Source organism: Onychomys torridus, chromosome 8 (genome assembly GCF_903995425.1).
Source record: "Onychomys torridus chromosome 8, mOncTor1.1, whole genome shotgun sequence".
Classification (NCBI taxonomy): domain Eukaryota; kingdom Metazoa; phylum Chordata; class Mammalia; order Rodentia; family Cricetidae; genus Onychomys; species Onychomys torridus.
In genome coordinates, this window is record NC_050450.1 from 103151635 (window position 1) to 103165282 (window position 13648).

A 13648-nucleotide genomic window follows, 5' to 3' on the forward strand; every position below is an offset into this window, starting at 1 on the left:
GGAGAACCAAGAACATCGTGTATGTGTGTTGGGAGCATTCAAAGTCCCTCTGTTTGCTGTTGTGAAATATGCAATGGATTGTTGCCAGCCATTGTTACCCTCCTGTGCTACAGAACCACAGAAGCTAATCTTCCTGTCCATCTGAACCTAAACCCATTAATCCTAAGCGGCAGATATTTTTCCTTCAGACACCTCAGGAATACCAGGAGCATGAGTTCTTAGTGTAGATAGAAGAGGTGGTTCCAGCTTAAGAGAAGCTGGGGGAGTCCTCATCCCCAGGGGCCCCCCATTACTTACTTTGCTTGGAGCCCTTTAGGAACCCCTCCAAAGCCACAAGACTGTTCTGCCACAGCTGTGTACAGAGGTGGAGGAGGGAGGGAGGATCAGAGTTGGTTTCATGTTACATTGCGTTGGTTTTTTTGAGACAGAGTCTCATGGAGTCCAGCTGGCCTCTAATTCCCTATGTAGCCAAGGATGACCTTTAACTCCAGATGGTCGTACCTCCCCACCCAAGTACTGTGTGATTACAGGCGTCGTCACTCTGCTTGTTTATTTTTAATTTTTCATTACATTTTAATTTCTCTCTCTCTCTCTCTCTCTCTCTCTCTCTCTCTCTCTCTCTGTGTGTGTGTGTGTGTGTGTGTGTGTGTGTGTGTGTGTGTGTGTGTGTTCACCTGCTGTGGTGTGTGAACCAGTGGAGGTCAGAGGACAATGTGCAGAATCAATTCTCTCCACCCACCTTATAGGTCCCAGAGATGGAACCCAGGTCCCACTGAGCCATCTCACCGGCACCAGCCAGCTTATTTATTTATTTATTTATTTATTTATTTATTTATTTATTTGGGTGTGAGAGTCAGAGATTGGAAAGGAGACCTCACAGCCAGAAGGGAGGGAGAGCCAGACCTGGATTAGGCTGAGCTGGGAGCGGTGGCATTTGGGAGAAGAGTGTGAGAACAGTGATGTGCAGAGCACCTGAGACGTCTGAGAAAAGAGAGAAGCTTCTGTCGTCAGCATGATGTCCACAGGTCTTTGAGGCTGAGGCTGGGAGTGGTGGGGATGTGAGGCGGAGAGGGGAAGGGAGGAGAAGGGGAAGGCCAGAGAAAGCCCTAAAGACTGCCTGCCCTCCTGCTTTCTAATCCCATCTCCCACCTTGGGTCTCTTCTACCCGACTTCAGGTTTGAAGTAAGGCAGATCCCGAGAGAGGCGGCTTTGAAGCTAGGTCAGCTGGGTAGGGTGTGGAAAAGAGGCGACCTGGACCTGGAGAGAAGAGGGTCCTATTCGTAGCTCAGACGCCACAGGCAAGTGTAGCCTGAAGCCAGCAAGCTCTCGGTGCAAGGCTGAGGACAACGTACCCCAATACACCTTGGGGTCTGCCCCTACTCAAACCCTGCAGCCGGCGTCCGCCCCGCCTCCTGCCACGCCCTCCCGCCTAGCCGCCTCGCCATTGGCTGCCCGTCCTGTGCCCGAGCCCCTGGCGGAGTAATTAACGAGGGATTAATGAGATTCCCAAAGTCAACAGAAAAATCGATGGGCCTCGGAGCCCGAGCGGCGGCTGCGCAGACTTCGCAGGGGGGGTCTGGGGGCGGAGGAAAGGGCGTCGAGGCTCTGTCCCAGGGCTCCCGGGGCCTCACCTGGACAGAAGGTACGCTGCAATTCAGGTGTTGGGGAGCTCGCGACGATGGCTTCGCAGACCTCAGGTAGGACTCCTCAGCTCGAGCTGGGACCCGGGGACAGCTGACTGAACCTTCCCCAGAAGCCCATCCTCACACTTACTGCTCCAAAGTGGGGTTCATGAGCCGGGGGCTACAAGGGCTGGGAAGAAAGGGGAGAGTGAGTGGAGCAGCCGAGGCTGTCTCCTCTGTATCGAGCACCCCAACTCTGGCTCTGCGCATACCTCCTCCTCTAGTTCACTCTCAGGTTCAAGGGTCTGTCTTCACAGTCCAAAGAGCATGCCTAGACCGGATAGAATCCAGAGACCTGGATGGATGGTTGATTAAAAAAGAGAATGCCTAGACCTCTCTCCCCTGCCTCGGAACGAAATCCCCAAGCTTCCCCGGCCGCACTCCTCAGCCTCCCACCGAACTGGTCCTGCGCTATTGGCCCCGTGTCCCCGACGGTTCATCTTCTTTCACTGCCCGCCTCTGAACGCGACCCACAAACCAGTTTGGTGTCTAGGACCTCCCTTGGAATGGTGTCGTGCTGAGAGGCGTGCCAAGGGTGGCGGAGTTCTAGTTGGTTCCAAGCTCATTAGTTCTAGCTCTTTTCCTGGACCCCTTGACGTCCACCCTAATACCTTGTCTGGCAGTGAACCATACTTGCCCCTTTGATAACCGCTGGTGAAGCACTGAACCACGGGCGTGGGAACAGGGGAGACCATCAGAGTGCAAGCCCTTTGAAGGGAGAAGACCTGGAACTTTGTTCTCCAGGGTCTCCACACACCCTCACTCCCAAAGCTTGTAGTTTGAGCGAAAACTCCAATCTTTCAGTCCCTTTAGCATCTTGATCTGTAGGGAAGTTCACAAACATCAACCAGGCACCGCTCTTCGTGTATTTTCACATATCAAATAATTAAATTTTGACAAAACTCCTGAGGTAAGGTATCATGTATTCATTCCTTCATTTATTCATTCCAGAACTTGTTGAGCTGGGCATGTAGCTCAGTGGTACTGTACCAGCCTAGCATTCACGAGGCTGTGGGAGCAGGAGAATGGCTGCTAGATGGAGTGGGAGCCGGTGATGAGCGCCGGGAATTACCATCCCATCGTTGCTCGCTCATGGACAAGGACACTGACCAGACAAACTAAGTAGCTTGGCCAAGATCACAGAGATGCTAAATGCCATCTGGGCTCTTGATCAGTAGGGAGTGGGGAAGGGAGGGCAGACTGTGGAGAAGATGAGGTGGAGCCACCAGAGCTGGCAGAAAGGGAGCAGGGAGGTGTCCTGGGAGCCTTACCTTGCTCAACCTGGGTGAGGGAGGTAAAAAGATAACTATCTGGACTGCCTCCTCACCTGTACCAGCATGGAAAGGGTTAAGGGGCAGGGTCTCTGTTCGCAGGTCTAGGGCTGAAATCCCCCCTAGAAAAAGCCAGGATCCAGGGCATACATTGGCTGGGTTTTAGGAGTGTACTAGATTTGGATAGGTGAGTGGAACAGGACCTCGTCTCTGCCTTGGAGGAGTCCCAGATCTTGAGGGAACCACCCTGGATGGTGCACACTCACGCTCAGCAGAGGAGTGGCCTGACATAGTAGCCACATGTCTACTTGGGCAGAGGGAAGGCTTCCCCATGAAGAGGCTGGGTGAGGGTCACTGGTGGGAGCTGGCAGGAAGAGAGAAAGTACAGAGGAGGGAGTCAAGAGACCACACAGAAAACATGGAGTCCTCTGTTGAGGTTTGAATGGATATGAGGAGCCTGGGGTGTGGCCAGGGGCTGGACAGGGAGGAGGCAGAATTGTTCTCAAGGATGGACTGTCCAAGGAGAGAAACTTGTTTATAAATTCCTGCAAGGGGTTCAAACTTTAGTACTTCACTGTCCAATAGAGCACCTCAGGAGTTCTCAGTTCTCAGTATTGCTCAGGGTGCATGTGGGGAAAGAGGGCTGCAGAGAGGCTGGGTGAGGGCCAGTGTGGTGAAGCTTTCCTAGTAGGGTCTTGAGGGACAGACAGAGCAAAGTTCCTTAATGAAGAGAGAGCATGCTAGGTAATGCACTGAGCAAGGGATGCTGGTGAGTGGCAAGAAGGGACCCTCACCAAGCCTGGATGAGTCCTAAAGGACCAGCTGGAGTCACTAAAGAACAAGAGGGAGGGAATCATAGACAAAGGATGGGGGCATGGGCAAAGATAGGAAGGTAAGCAAGAGCATTCTGGGAACTACAGCAGGATGCTGCAGCCCATGGGGAGAGCAGTGGGGGCTGGGGAGGTGAGTGAAGGCAGGAGCAGGAAGCAGCAGCAGCAACCCCCACTCTCCCTAGAGCACTGTGTGCACCAGGCCCTCATTAGCACACACTGTCTCATTCCACTCTGTAAGGCCCCGTCGTAAGCCTTGGACTCCATACTGAGGGTAGCTGGTTGTCTTTGCAGGAGACAGGCACCGTGAGCAGGAAGGCCAGTCCAGGAGAGACTAGACGGGCTCCAGACTAAAGTAGTGGTTCATCTAAGTAGCCAGGCAGGCATAGAGGTACAGGGAGGTGCAGGTATATGTAATCCCAGCACATGGGAGACAGAGGCAGGAAAATTGAGAGTTCAAGGCCAGCTTGAGCTGCAGAGCCAGACTATAAAGAAAGCAAGCTAACAAGAGAGAAACCAGGGAGAGAGAAGATGAAGGAAAGGAGGAAGGAAGGCCAAAGGTAGGCAGTGTGGGAGCTGGAATGGACAGGCTTGGGGTCTGATGGCATGCATAGTCTGGACGAAAGCAAAGATGAAGTCCAGCTCTCTGCTAAGAGATGTGCATACAGAACTCCCCTGGGATCAGGAGATGAGTCAGTGGGAACCAGGAGCCCTGAGGCCAGAATGCCTGGAGGCAGAAGAGCACTAGGAGGGCCTTTGGGGCAGTGGAGAAGGGAGCACACTGGGGAGGAGAGGCGCCCAAAGCGGCCTGAAGGGACAGCTCTACAGCTACCGGGTGGACCAAGCAAGTGGTGGCAGTGAGTGGCCAGAGAGAAGCTTCAGATGAGCAAGGAAATGGCAAGAGGCGTCAGGGCAAAGTAGGCTGGAGACAGTGTCCTCCTGTACATTCATAGGACAGCCAGAAGTTGGGGCAGTTAAAGTCAAGTGCATGGCATTCATGCTGATCCTTCCCCATCCCATCTACATGGCAGGCTCGGCAAATCAATTGCAGAGCTTTTCCTCCAAACCTTTCATGAATTTTAAGATACATTTTAGTGGGGCTGGAGAGATGACTCGGTGGTTAGGAGCACTGGCTGTTCTTCCAGAGGTCAATTCCCAGCAACCACATGGTGGCTCACAACCATCTCCTGGCATAGGAGGGCATCATGCAGATAGAGCACTCATATACATTATAAATAAGTCTATTTTTTGAAAACATACATTTTAGTTATATTGGTAATTTTTTTTTTTTTTGAGACAGGGTCTCTCTGTGTAGCCCTGGCTGTTCTGGAACTCACTCTGTAGATCAGGCTGGCCTTAAACTCACAGAGACCCACCTGCCTCTGCCTCCCAAGTGCTGGGATTAAAGGCGTGCGCCACCACTTTCTTTTTTAAATTTATTTAAGAACACTGAAGCTAGAGGGAACTCTCTCTCTCTCCAACTCCTTTCATCCCCCCCCCAGAAGAAACTACCGTGAACCCAATGGGTGTCGTCTAGACCCTGCCCTTTTCTACAAATACCCCAGTGCACCCCTAATAGACCACAGCATTCTTTCCCACCAAGCCCAGACTCACTCTCAGGACCCTTCTCAACACAACTCTGTATGCACTCACACCCTACCATCAGGGAGACAGCCCCTGTCCTCCTGATTTTCATGAGTGGAATTTCTCTATAAACTAGCAGGTTCATACTGACTTTTGCTGGTGAAAAGTTCCAGCTCTGAAAAAATGCCCAGTGACAGGGCAGAACTCAAGTGACCCCTGCTGCCTGGACAGAACCATTACCCCACTTCAGGATGATGTGTTGAATTGCGAAGGAGGAGGCCCAGTCACGGGTGGGGAGGGAAAGGTGGCTCTCAATGTATTCAAAACAACCCTTTATGCTCATGTGCAGCCTGAAGGACTTCTGTGTCTATCTTGGTCTGTCTCAACCTTGAGTCCCATAAGGGATATGGGGCGGCTCCAGTATCCCAACTTGAAGGGCTCCAGAGTATGCTCTCGTCACACAGACATTAGGAACTGTGATGGGCTCCAACCTGGGTCTCCTTGTCAGCTGATCTGTTTACTCTGTCTTCCTCTCCAGCCCCTGCTCAGGTTGCACCCATGTCATCTTCAGAAGCAGCAACCACTGAAGTCGCATCTACCTATGACCAAGCAGACATGGCAACTGAGCACACAGGGCCCCCATGCCCTCCAAAGCAGAAGTCCTGGCTAGCACGCCATTTTTCCCTGCTGTTGAGGAAAGACCGACAGGCCCAGAAGGCCGGGCAGCTTTTCTCCGGACTCCTGGCCCTCAATGTGGTATTTCTGGGTGGGGCATTCATCTGTAGCATGATCTTCAACAATGTGGCTGTCACTCTGGGTGATGTGTGGATCCTGCTGGCCGCATTGAAGGTCCTCTCTCTGTTTTGGCTCCTCTACTACATGGTGGGCACTGCACGGAAGCCCCACGCAGTGCTGTACCGTGACCCCCACGCAGGACCCATCTGGGTGAGGGGTGAGTGCTCGGTGCTAGGAGGATGGAGCGGGCCGGGGAAGGAGAACCTGCTCAGGAGCAGGTGCCCACCTGCCCATCCTCTCCTGGCCAGGTTCCCTGGTGCTCTTCGGTAGCTGTACCATCTGCCTGAATGTATTTCGCATGGGCTATGATGTGAGCCACATTCACTGCAAGTCAGAAGTGGAACTCATCTTTCCAGTCATTGAGATCATCTTCATGAGTGTCCAGGTGATGGAACTCTCACACACACCCCTATACCTCTGGGGACATAAATACCACCCAACCTATACTAAAACCAGCCACATAGGTAATGTCTCCATGCCCCACAGTGTAGACACACACCAATCATAGTGTGGATACCTTCATGTATCCACACCCATACATGTGCACTACCTCCACACATACCTGTCTCCCATATGTAGACACCTATAAACACATTTGCCTATATGTGCCCGCATATTCTTTTTTTGTTTTGTTTTGAGGCAGTGTTTCTCTGTATAGTTTCGGTACCTGTCCTGGATCTCACTCTGTAGACCAGACTGGTCTCAAACTCACTGAGATCCTCCTGGCTCTGCCTCCCAAGTGCTGGGATTAAAGGTGTGTGCCACCACCGCCCAACGTGCCTGAATAGTGTTAAACCCAGCTCCCAGATACCCCTCCCTGCCTCTCCATCTTGTTGAGCCTCTCTGTGCTATATTTACATCACCCTTACTTCCCTAACCAAGTAGGTTTCTCCTCCTCCCCAAGCAGTGGCGACTGAGCCCCTTTTCACAGCTGAGCAAGCTGCAGCACAGGGATGTTTACCCCTGGCCCATCACCACACAGAAAAAGGAAATGGCAGAGCCAGGATTCCAACCCAGACTTCCTTATGGGCTCCTCCATTGCGCACGCGCACGCACACACACACACACACACACACACACACACAAACTGAGGTGCTCACACTATATACCACCACACCATTAGCACCTAGGCTAGGCTCAAGACTCTCTCTCTTTCAGACATGGGTACTCTGGAGACACTGCAAAGATTGTGTTCAGGTGCAGACCAACTTCACCAGGTAAGATGTCCCCAGCTGGAGTCTCCTGGGGCTCTCTGTTTCCACCACCCTCCAGTTTCCCCAGATAGGAGGAGCCTGAAGTTGTGGGTTAGCATGGTATACATCCCAAGTGATCCCTAGGGGTTCCTAAAATCCTACCACCACTTGAGATCTGCTTCTGAGTCCATGTGTTCACTCTAACAGCAGTGAATGGTGAGGTTGGGGCCCTGGGAGCTATTCAGGCTGTGTAAGCTGTGTGTGTGAGCAGAGTGTGGTCCTCCCTCCAGGTGTGGCCTCATGCTGACACTGGCCACAAACCTGCTGCTGTGGATTTTGGCTGTGACCAATGACTCCATGCACCGTGAGATTGAGGCTGAGCTCGACGCCCTCATGGAAAAGTTCTCAGGTACAGAGGGGACCAGAACCTACCACTCCCCTATCACATTTACATGTGCGCGCACACACACACACACACACACACAACTGGGGAGGCATACACAGTTTGAAGTTGGGAGGACACTCAAGCCAGGTCACTGTTAAACTAAAAAGTGTGTGCCGTAGAGATGGCTCAGTCTATAAAGTGCTTGTCACAGAAGCACAGAGACCTGAGTTTGGTCCCTAGGAGCTCACATTTAAAAAGCTAGGCAGAGCGGGTTGGGAATTTAGCTCAGTGGTAGAGCATTTGCCTAGCAAGCACAAGGCCCTGGGTTCGGTCCTCAGCTCTGGGAAAAAAAAAAAAACTAGGCAGAGCCAGGCATGGTAGCACACCCCTTTAACCCTCACAGTGCTTGGGAAACAGAGGCAGGCAGTTCTGTGAGTTCAATTCTGTGAGTTCAAGGACAGCTTGGTCTACATAGTGAGTTCCAAGCCAGCTAGGACTACACAGTGAGATCCTATCTTTTAAAAAAGGCCATGCATGGCCTGACATATCAATCCCTAGGGCTCACTGGCCAGCAAGACTAATTGATGAACTGTTGGTTAATGAGACTGTCTCAAACAACCAAAGCAGATACCTAAGGGACGACACCCTCTGGGGTGTCTTCTGGTCTCTATGTGCACACACAGACACACAGACACAGACACACAGACACACAGACACACAGACACACACACAGACACACACACACACACACACACACACACACACACACTTCATTGTGTCAATGGTCCCCTTCATGCTCCAACAGGGACTGGGACCTGTCATCCTACTTCCTGTAGCCATGTGTAGTCAGCAAGCCAACCACTAATCCTGGCTGAGTTGGTCACTGAGAAGTCTTTCAGGCATGCACCCACCCATGATATTTGTATTTTACTTGTAAGAGACTAAAAAGCCTTTGGGGCTGAAAGGAATGCTGTCCTAATGTAATCTTAATATCTAAACATACCAGGAGGGAGAGGAGACTTGTGGGTAGACAGCTCTCCCTAGATCATCCCATCTGGCCAATCCTGAGCCTGTACAGTACACCCTTTGAAGCAACATTCCATAAATCCACAAGGGGAGCTTGCAGTCTGTGGGATTCAGCCACACCTATGTGTCTGCCCCACCCACAGGTGGCATCATGACCCGTGTGCACCAGCTCTCATGCTTTCACACACCCAGCGCATGAATCATGCCACGTCTGTACATGTGGCCATCCTTATATTCTGTTTGCACTTTGCACAAAAAGTGCAAAGAGGGAGCTTTGGTCAAGCAACATCATGGATGTGTGTTTGTATGCCTGTGGCTAGGGCTTGGAACAAAGCCTCATTCATGCTGGGAAAGTACTCTACCACTGAGCCACACCCATAGCTTCAGTTTATTATTATTGGACAATTCCAGGGGCTCAATGACCAGTCAGTTGAGCCAAAATACTGAGCTCCAGGTTCAATGAGAGACCCTGTCCCATAACATTAGGTGGAGAAGCAATTAAGGAAGACAAATCAATGCCAAGACCCCCCTCCCCTCGCCACACACACACACACACACACATGCACCAAATATACAATATAGTGGTTACATTTTTTTAAGACAAGTTAGCCAAGGCTAACCCCAAGTTCCCGATCATTCTGCCTCAGCTTCCCAAGTGTTGAGATTACAGGTGTGAGCTGCTATTCCAAGCTAAAGTTCTTGCTTGTTTGTTTGTTTGTGGTTTTTGCAGTATAGAGGTTCAAACTCAGAGTCTTATGTTAGGCAAGAGATTTACCACAGAGCCACATTCCTAACCCTTGACTTTCTGAAACAGAGTTTAACTATGTAGCCCAGACGGGCCTTGAAATTGAGATCTTTCTGCCTTGGTCTCCCAAGCTCTGGGATAACAGGTGTGTGTCACTACACCTGGTATTTTGGTTAGGATTCTTTTTGTTTTGTTTTTGTTTTTCAAGACAGGGTTTTTCTGTGAAACAGTTCTGCCTGTCCTGGAACTCACTCTATAAAACAGGCTGGCCTCAAACTCACAGAGATCCGCCTGCCTCTGCCTCTGAATGCTGGGATTAAAGGTGTGCACCACCACTGTCCAACTAAGATTCTATTTTTCTAATAATTTATTTTATTCTTAATTACATATTTTTGTGTGTGGCTCTGTGTGTGTGTGTGTGTGTGTGTGTCTGTGGCTGTGTGTGTGTGTGTGTGTGTGTGTGTGTGTGTGTGTGTGAGAGAGAGAGAGAGAGAGAGAGAGAGAGAGAGAGAGAGAGAGAGAGAGTCTGTGCACATGCACATGAGTGTGGGTGTCTGCAGAGACAGGGGGGCATCAGATCCCTAGGAACTGGAGTTACAGGTGGCTGTGAGCACCTGATATGGAGGCTGAGAGCCAAACCTGGGTCCTCTGCAGAAACAGTCCACTGAGTCATCTCTCTAGCCTCTGGTAAAGATTCTTCTTTAAAACGACCTTGAGGTTTTTCAGTTACTTCCCCGTGGTCACATTTAGCTCCTCCCCACTCTCCTACTTTTCCTAGTACTGGATGTACATACAGCCCAAAGTGTGACTTGGATTCAGCTCAAGCATTTTGGCACCTGTGTGCCCCAGTGAATGACACCATGCACTCATCCAGAAGCACTGACTTCTAATTACCCCAATATGTCCTGCTGAGGCTGGTCACTGCATTCAGGTGTGGCAGCCCAATTTCTTATTGCAAATGATGGGTTTGCTCTGCCAACCAAGCAACATGTGGAGGTGATGCTTGGGCATGTCTGAAATGTTTTATGAAAGTTTGGCACCTAGAGTCTTGAATCCCTTTGTAAAAGAATAATCATTTCGTGATTTCCAATCTCTATGCTCCAGCCTCGGATGTTTCCACATTTGTAAAACAAACATCTGGCTGGGTCCTGTCCAGATCCTGTGTGCTCCAGAAAGTGGGTAGAGTGATCGAGCCACTTAGGTTTCTCAGGGCAGGGCCTGCCTGAGAAGCTGTATCTTCCTGCCCTGCCCCTTCTCAGGTAACGAGACCAACACTTGTATGTGCCTCAATGCCACGGTGTGCGAGGTCTTCCAGAAGGGCTACCTCATGCTCTACCCCTTCAGCACCGAGTACTGCCTCATCTGCTGCGCGGTGCTCTTCGTGATGTGGAAGAACGTGGGCCGCCGCCTGGCAGCCCACTCAGGTGCCCATCCCAACAGACCACCCTTCCGCCTTCACGGGGCCATCTTTGGGCCACTGCTGGGTCTTTTGGCACTTGTGGCTGGTGTGTGCGTCTTTGTGCTCTTCCAGATCGAGGCAAGTGGCCCTGACATAGCCCGCCAGTACTTTACCCTCTACTATGCATTCTATGTGGTTGTGCTGCCCACCATGAGCCTGGCGTGCCTGGCAGGCACAGCCATGCACAGGCTGGAGGAGCGAGAACTGGACACACTCAAGAACCCCACCCGCAGTCTGGATGTGGTGCTGTTGATGGGCGCTGCACTGGGCCAGATGGGCATTGCTTACTTCTCCATTGTGGCTATTGTGGCCACCCAGCCACACGAACTGCTCAACCAGCTCATCCTGGCCTACTCATTGCTGCTTATCCTGCAGCATATCACCCAGAACCTCTTCATCATCGAGGGCCTGCACCGCCGCCCCCTCTGGGAGCCTGTGCTCCCTGATGTGATGGGGAAGCAGGATGCTGAGCTGCCCCGCAGAGGTTCCCTACTGGACCTGGGCCAAGACCTACGGAGAGCCTCGAGGGCTTATATCCACTCCTACAACCACCTCAACTGGAAACGAAGGATTCTTAAGGAGATTTCGCTCTTCCTCATCCTCTGCAATATCACAGTGAGTATCTGAGCAGAAACTCCTGGGGCATGGGGGTGGTGTGTGGACCCAGAGCCCCTTACTCATCTCTAGCTAGTTTGATGCTGCTTGAGAGCCAGGAATATTTCCAGCAGATCCGGGCAAGCTGCCTGGCCTAAGTTAGTGTGCTCAGCACGTAGCAAAGCCCTCTATACAAATGTGTGTGATTCTGAACCCCAGAAGCTTTCAGTCTTGATGGGGAAGGAGCCTGTTAGAAAATGACCGCTGAACTCATCATCTATTGAATTTGGCCAAAAGAGCAGCCCAGAACTATTTATTTTCTACTAATCCCTAGAGGAATTGGAGGTCGGCATTGATCTCTTAGCTTCTGGTGGCTGCTAAGTCACAGGCCCAAAGGTCCATGCACTATCTCCACATCCCTTGAATCGTCACAGTACCTCTAAATGACAGGCAATGTTACTGTCCACACACACACACCTCCTGGACAAATTGAAGCATATGTTGTCTGCTCAGTCCCAACTCTCACAACCTGTAAGTGGCAGATATGGGACAACTCAGGGTTGTTTAACTCCAAACCTCTAAAAGCACTGAAAATACAACCCAGATGTGAAACAGCTGGTCTATGCAGAGAAGAAGTGATAAATTGGCTTTAAACTGCACCAGGAGTTCAGAGTCGGAAGCCTGTGTCCAAAGAGCCAAGGCGTGTTTCTGGAAAGTGGATAAGGTTGATCTGGGCTTTGGCAAATGTGTAGAATTCTCACAGGAGAGCAGGGGGGATGAAGGTGGCTGCAACTATCAGAAATAGTAAAGCCTGAGCTCAGGGCTTAGGGCACAAACCGTTCAACTTGGCAGCATAGATAGCTGGCTGGGAGGTCCTGCTAAATGTCATGTGTGAGGCAGCCCTCTGGGGCTCAGGCTGGCCTCAGGCAAGCCAAGGTGGCCAAGACTTTCTGTGTCAGGGTGAGAAAGACACCAGGGCTGGGGACCTTGCTCGGAAAGCCCCAGGATGATGGGGTATGAGCAGGGCTGGGGACCTTGCTCGGAAAGCCCCAGGATGATGGGGTATGAGCAGGGCTGGGGACCTTGCTCGGAAAGCCCCAGGATGATGGAGTATGAGCAGGGCTGGGGACCGCTGCTTCTAGATCACCTCCCAGGAGTCGAGCATCTTAAGATTTGGGAGAGCCCCTCCTCACCCAGCAGCCTCCTCCTCTCTCTCCCCAGCTGTGGATGATGCCTGCGTTTGGCATACACCCTGAGTTTGAGAATGGACTGGAAAAGGATTTTTACGGCTACAGGACCTGGTTCACCATTGTCAACTTCGGCCTGCCTCTGGGAGTCTTCTATCGAATGCACTCTGTTGGGGGACTGGTGGAGGTCTACCTGGGGGCCTGAGGACCCAATGAAATCAGCCACAGCAGCACCCTCAAAGTGCCAAGACAGAAAAGGAAGCGTGGCCTGTCTGGGCAGACACATCATCACATTACAGAGGTGCAGAAACCTGCCTGAGGTTCCCAAAGTGACCTTTCTTCAACCTGACTGAGAGGGAAGGTGCTGCCTGGAGCTCAGAACCAAGGGCAGGGCTTGGAAGTGGAGCCTGAGCACAAGCCTTCCCAGAGCCTCTTCACAATAGTCCATGTAATTAAGGGTGTACCCGAGTGACCAGCAAAGGCTACTACTATCTGTGAGGGTCAGTGTGAAATCATGGAGTCTGGGGGCTGGGAGGGGGCTGATTCATCCTGTGGAAGGTCCTGCTGGACATCCTGGAGGCTCAGAACTCCTAGGGGAGTGCAGAACCCAGCACTCAAAAGCTTGGCAGGCAGCCCTGCCTCTCTCCCCCAAACACCCCAGCTCCTAATGAGCTCATTAATTAGCTGCCAGGCAGGGCTCAACAGCTCTCTCCTGCTTCCATAAACCCTGTTTGTTTGATCGATCCCATTCCGTCTTTGTGGCATTTGTTCCTGGGGACAGAACTGCCACTCCAGGTGTGGTGAGAAGAATGGTCCTCTCAAGCAAGACAGTCCTGTTCCTCAGCCAGGAGGAGTCTACACCAGATATTCTCTGTCTGGTCCATGGACAGAAGCAGG

At 51.6% G+C, this 13648-nt stretch overlaps 1 protein-coding gene across 1 annotated transcript; it reads left to right on the top strand.

Moving 5' to 3' along the window:
• The first annotated feature begins 1529 nt into the window (after window positions 1-1529).
• Window positions 1530-13494, top strand: Otop3 (otopetrin 3). The gene is made up of 7 exons (XM_036194538.1): window positions 1530-1697; window positions 5906-6319; window positions 6411-6547; window positions 7321-7379; window positions 7646-7764; window positions 10771-11585; window positions 12786-13494. The coding sequence occupies exons 1-7, from the start codon at window positions 1679-1681 to the stop codon at window positions 12954-12956; spliced, it is 1734 nt and encodes a 577-aa protein (XP_036050431.1). The 5' UTR covers window positions 1530-1678; the 3' UTR covers window positions 12957-13494.
• The last annotated feature ends 154 nt before the right edge of the window (window positions 13495-13648 follow it).

Bases quoted from the DNA above. Each gene is read 5' to 3' on its own strand.
- Otop3 (XM_036194538.1), top strand. The intron at 6,320-6,410 runs GTGAGTGCTCGG...TCTCCTGGCCAG, and splicing joins AGGACCCATCTGGGTGAGGG to GTTCCCTGGTGCTCTTCGGT. The intron at 6,548-7,320 runs GTGATGGAACTC...TCTCTCTTTCAG, and splicing joins TCATCTTCATGAGTGTCCAG to ACATGGGTACTCTGGAGACA.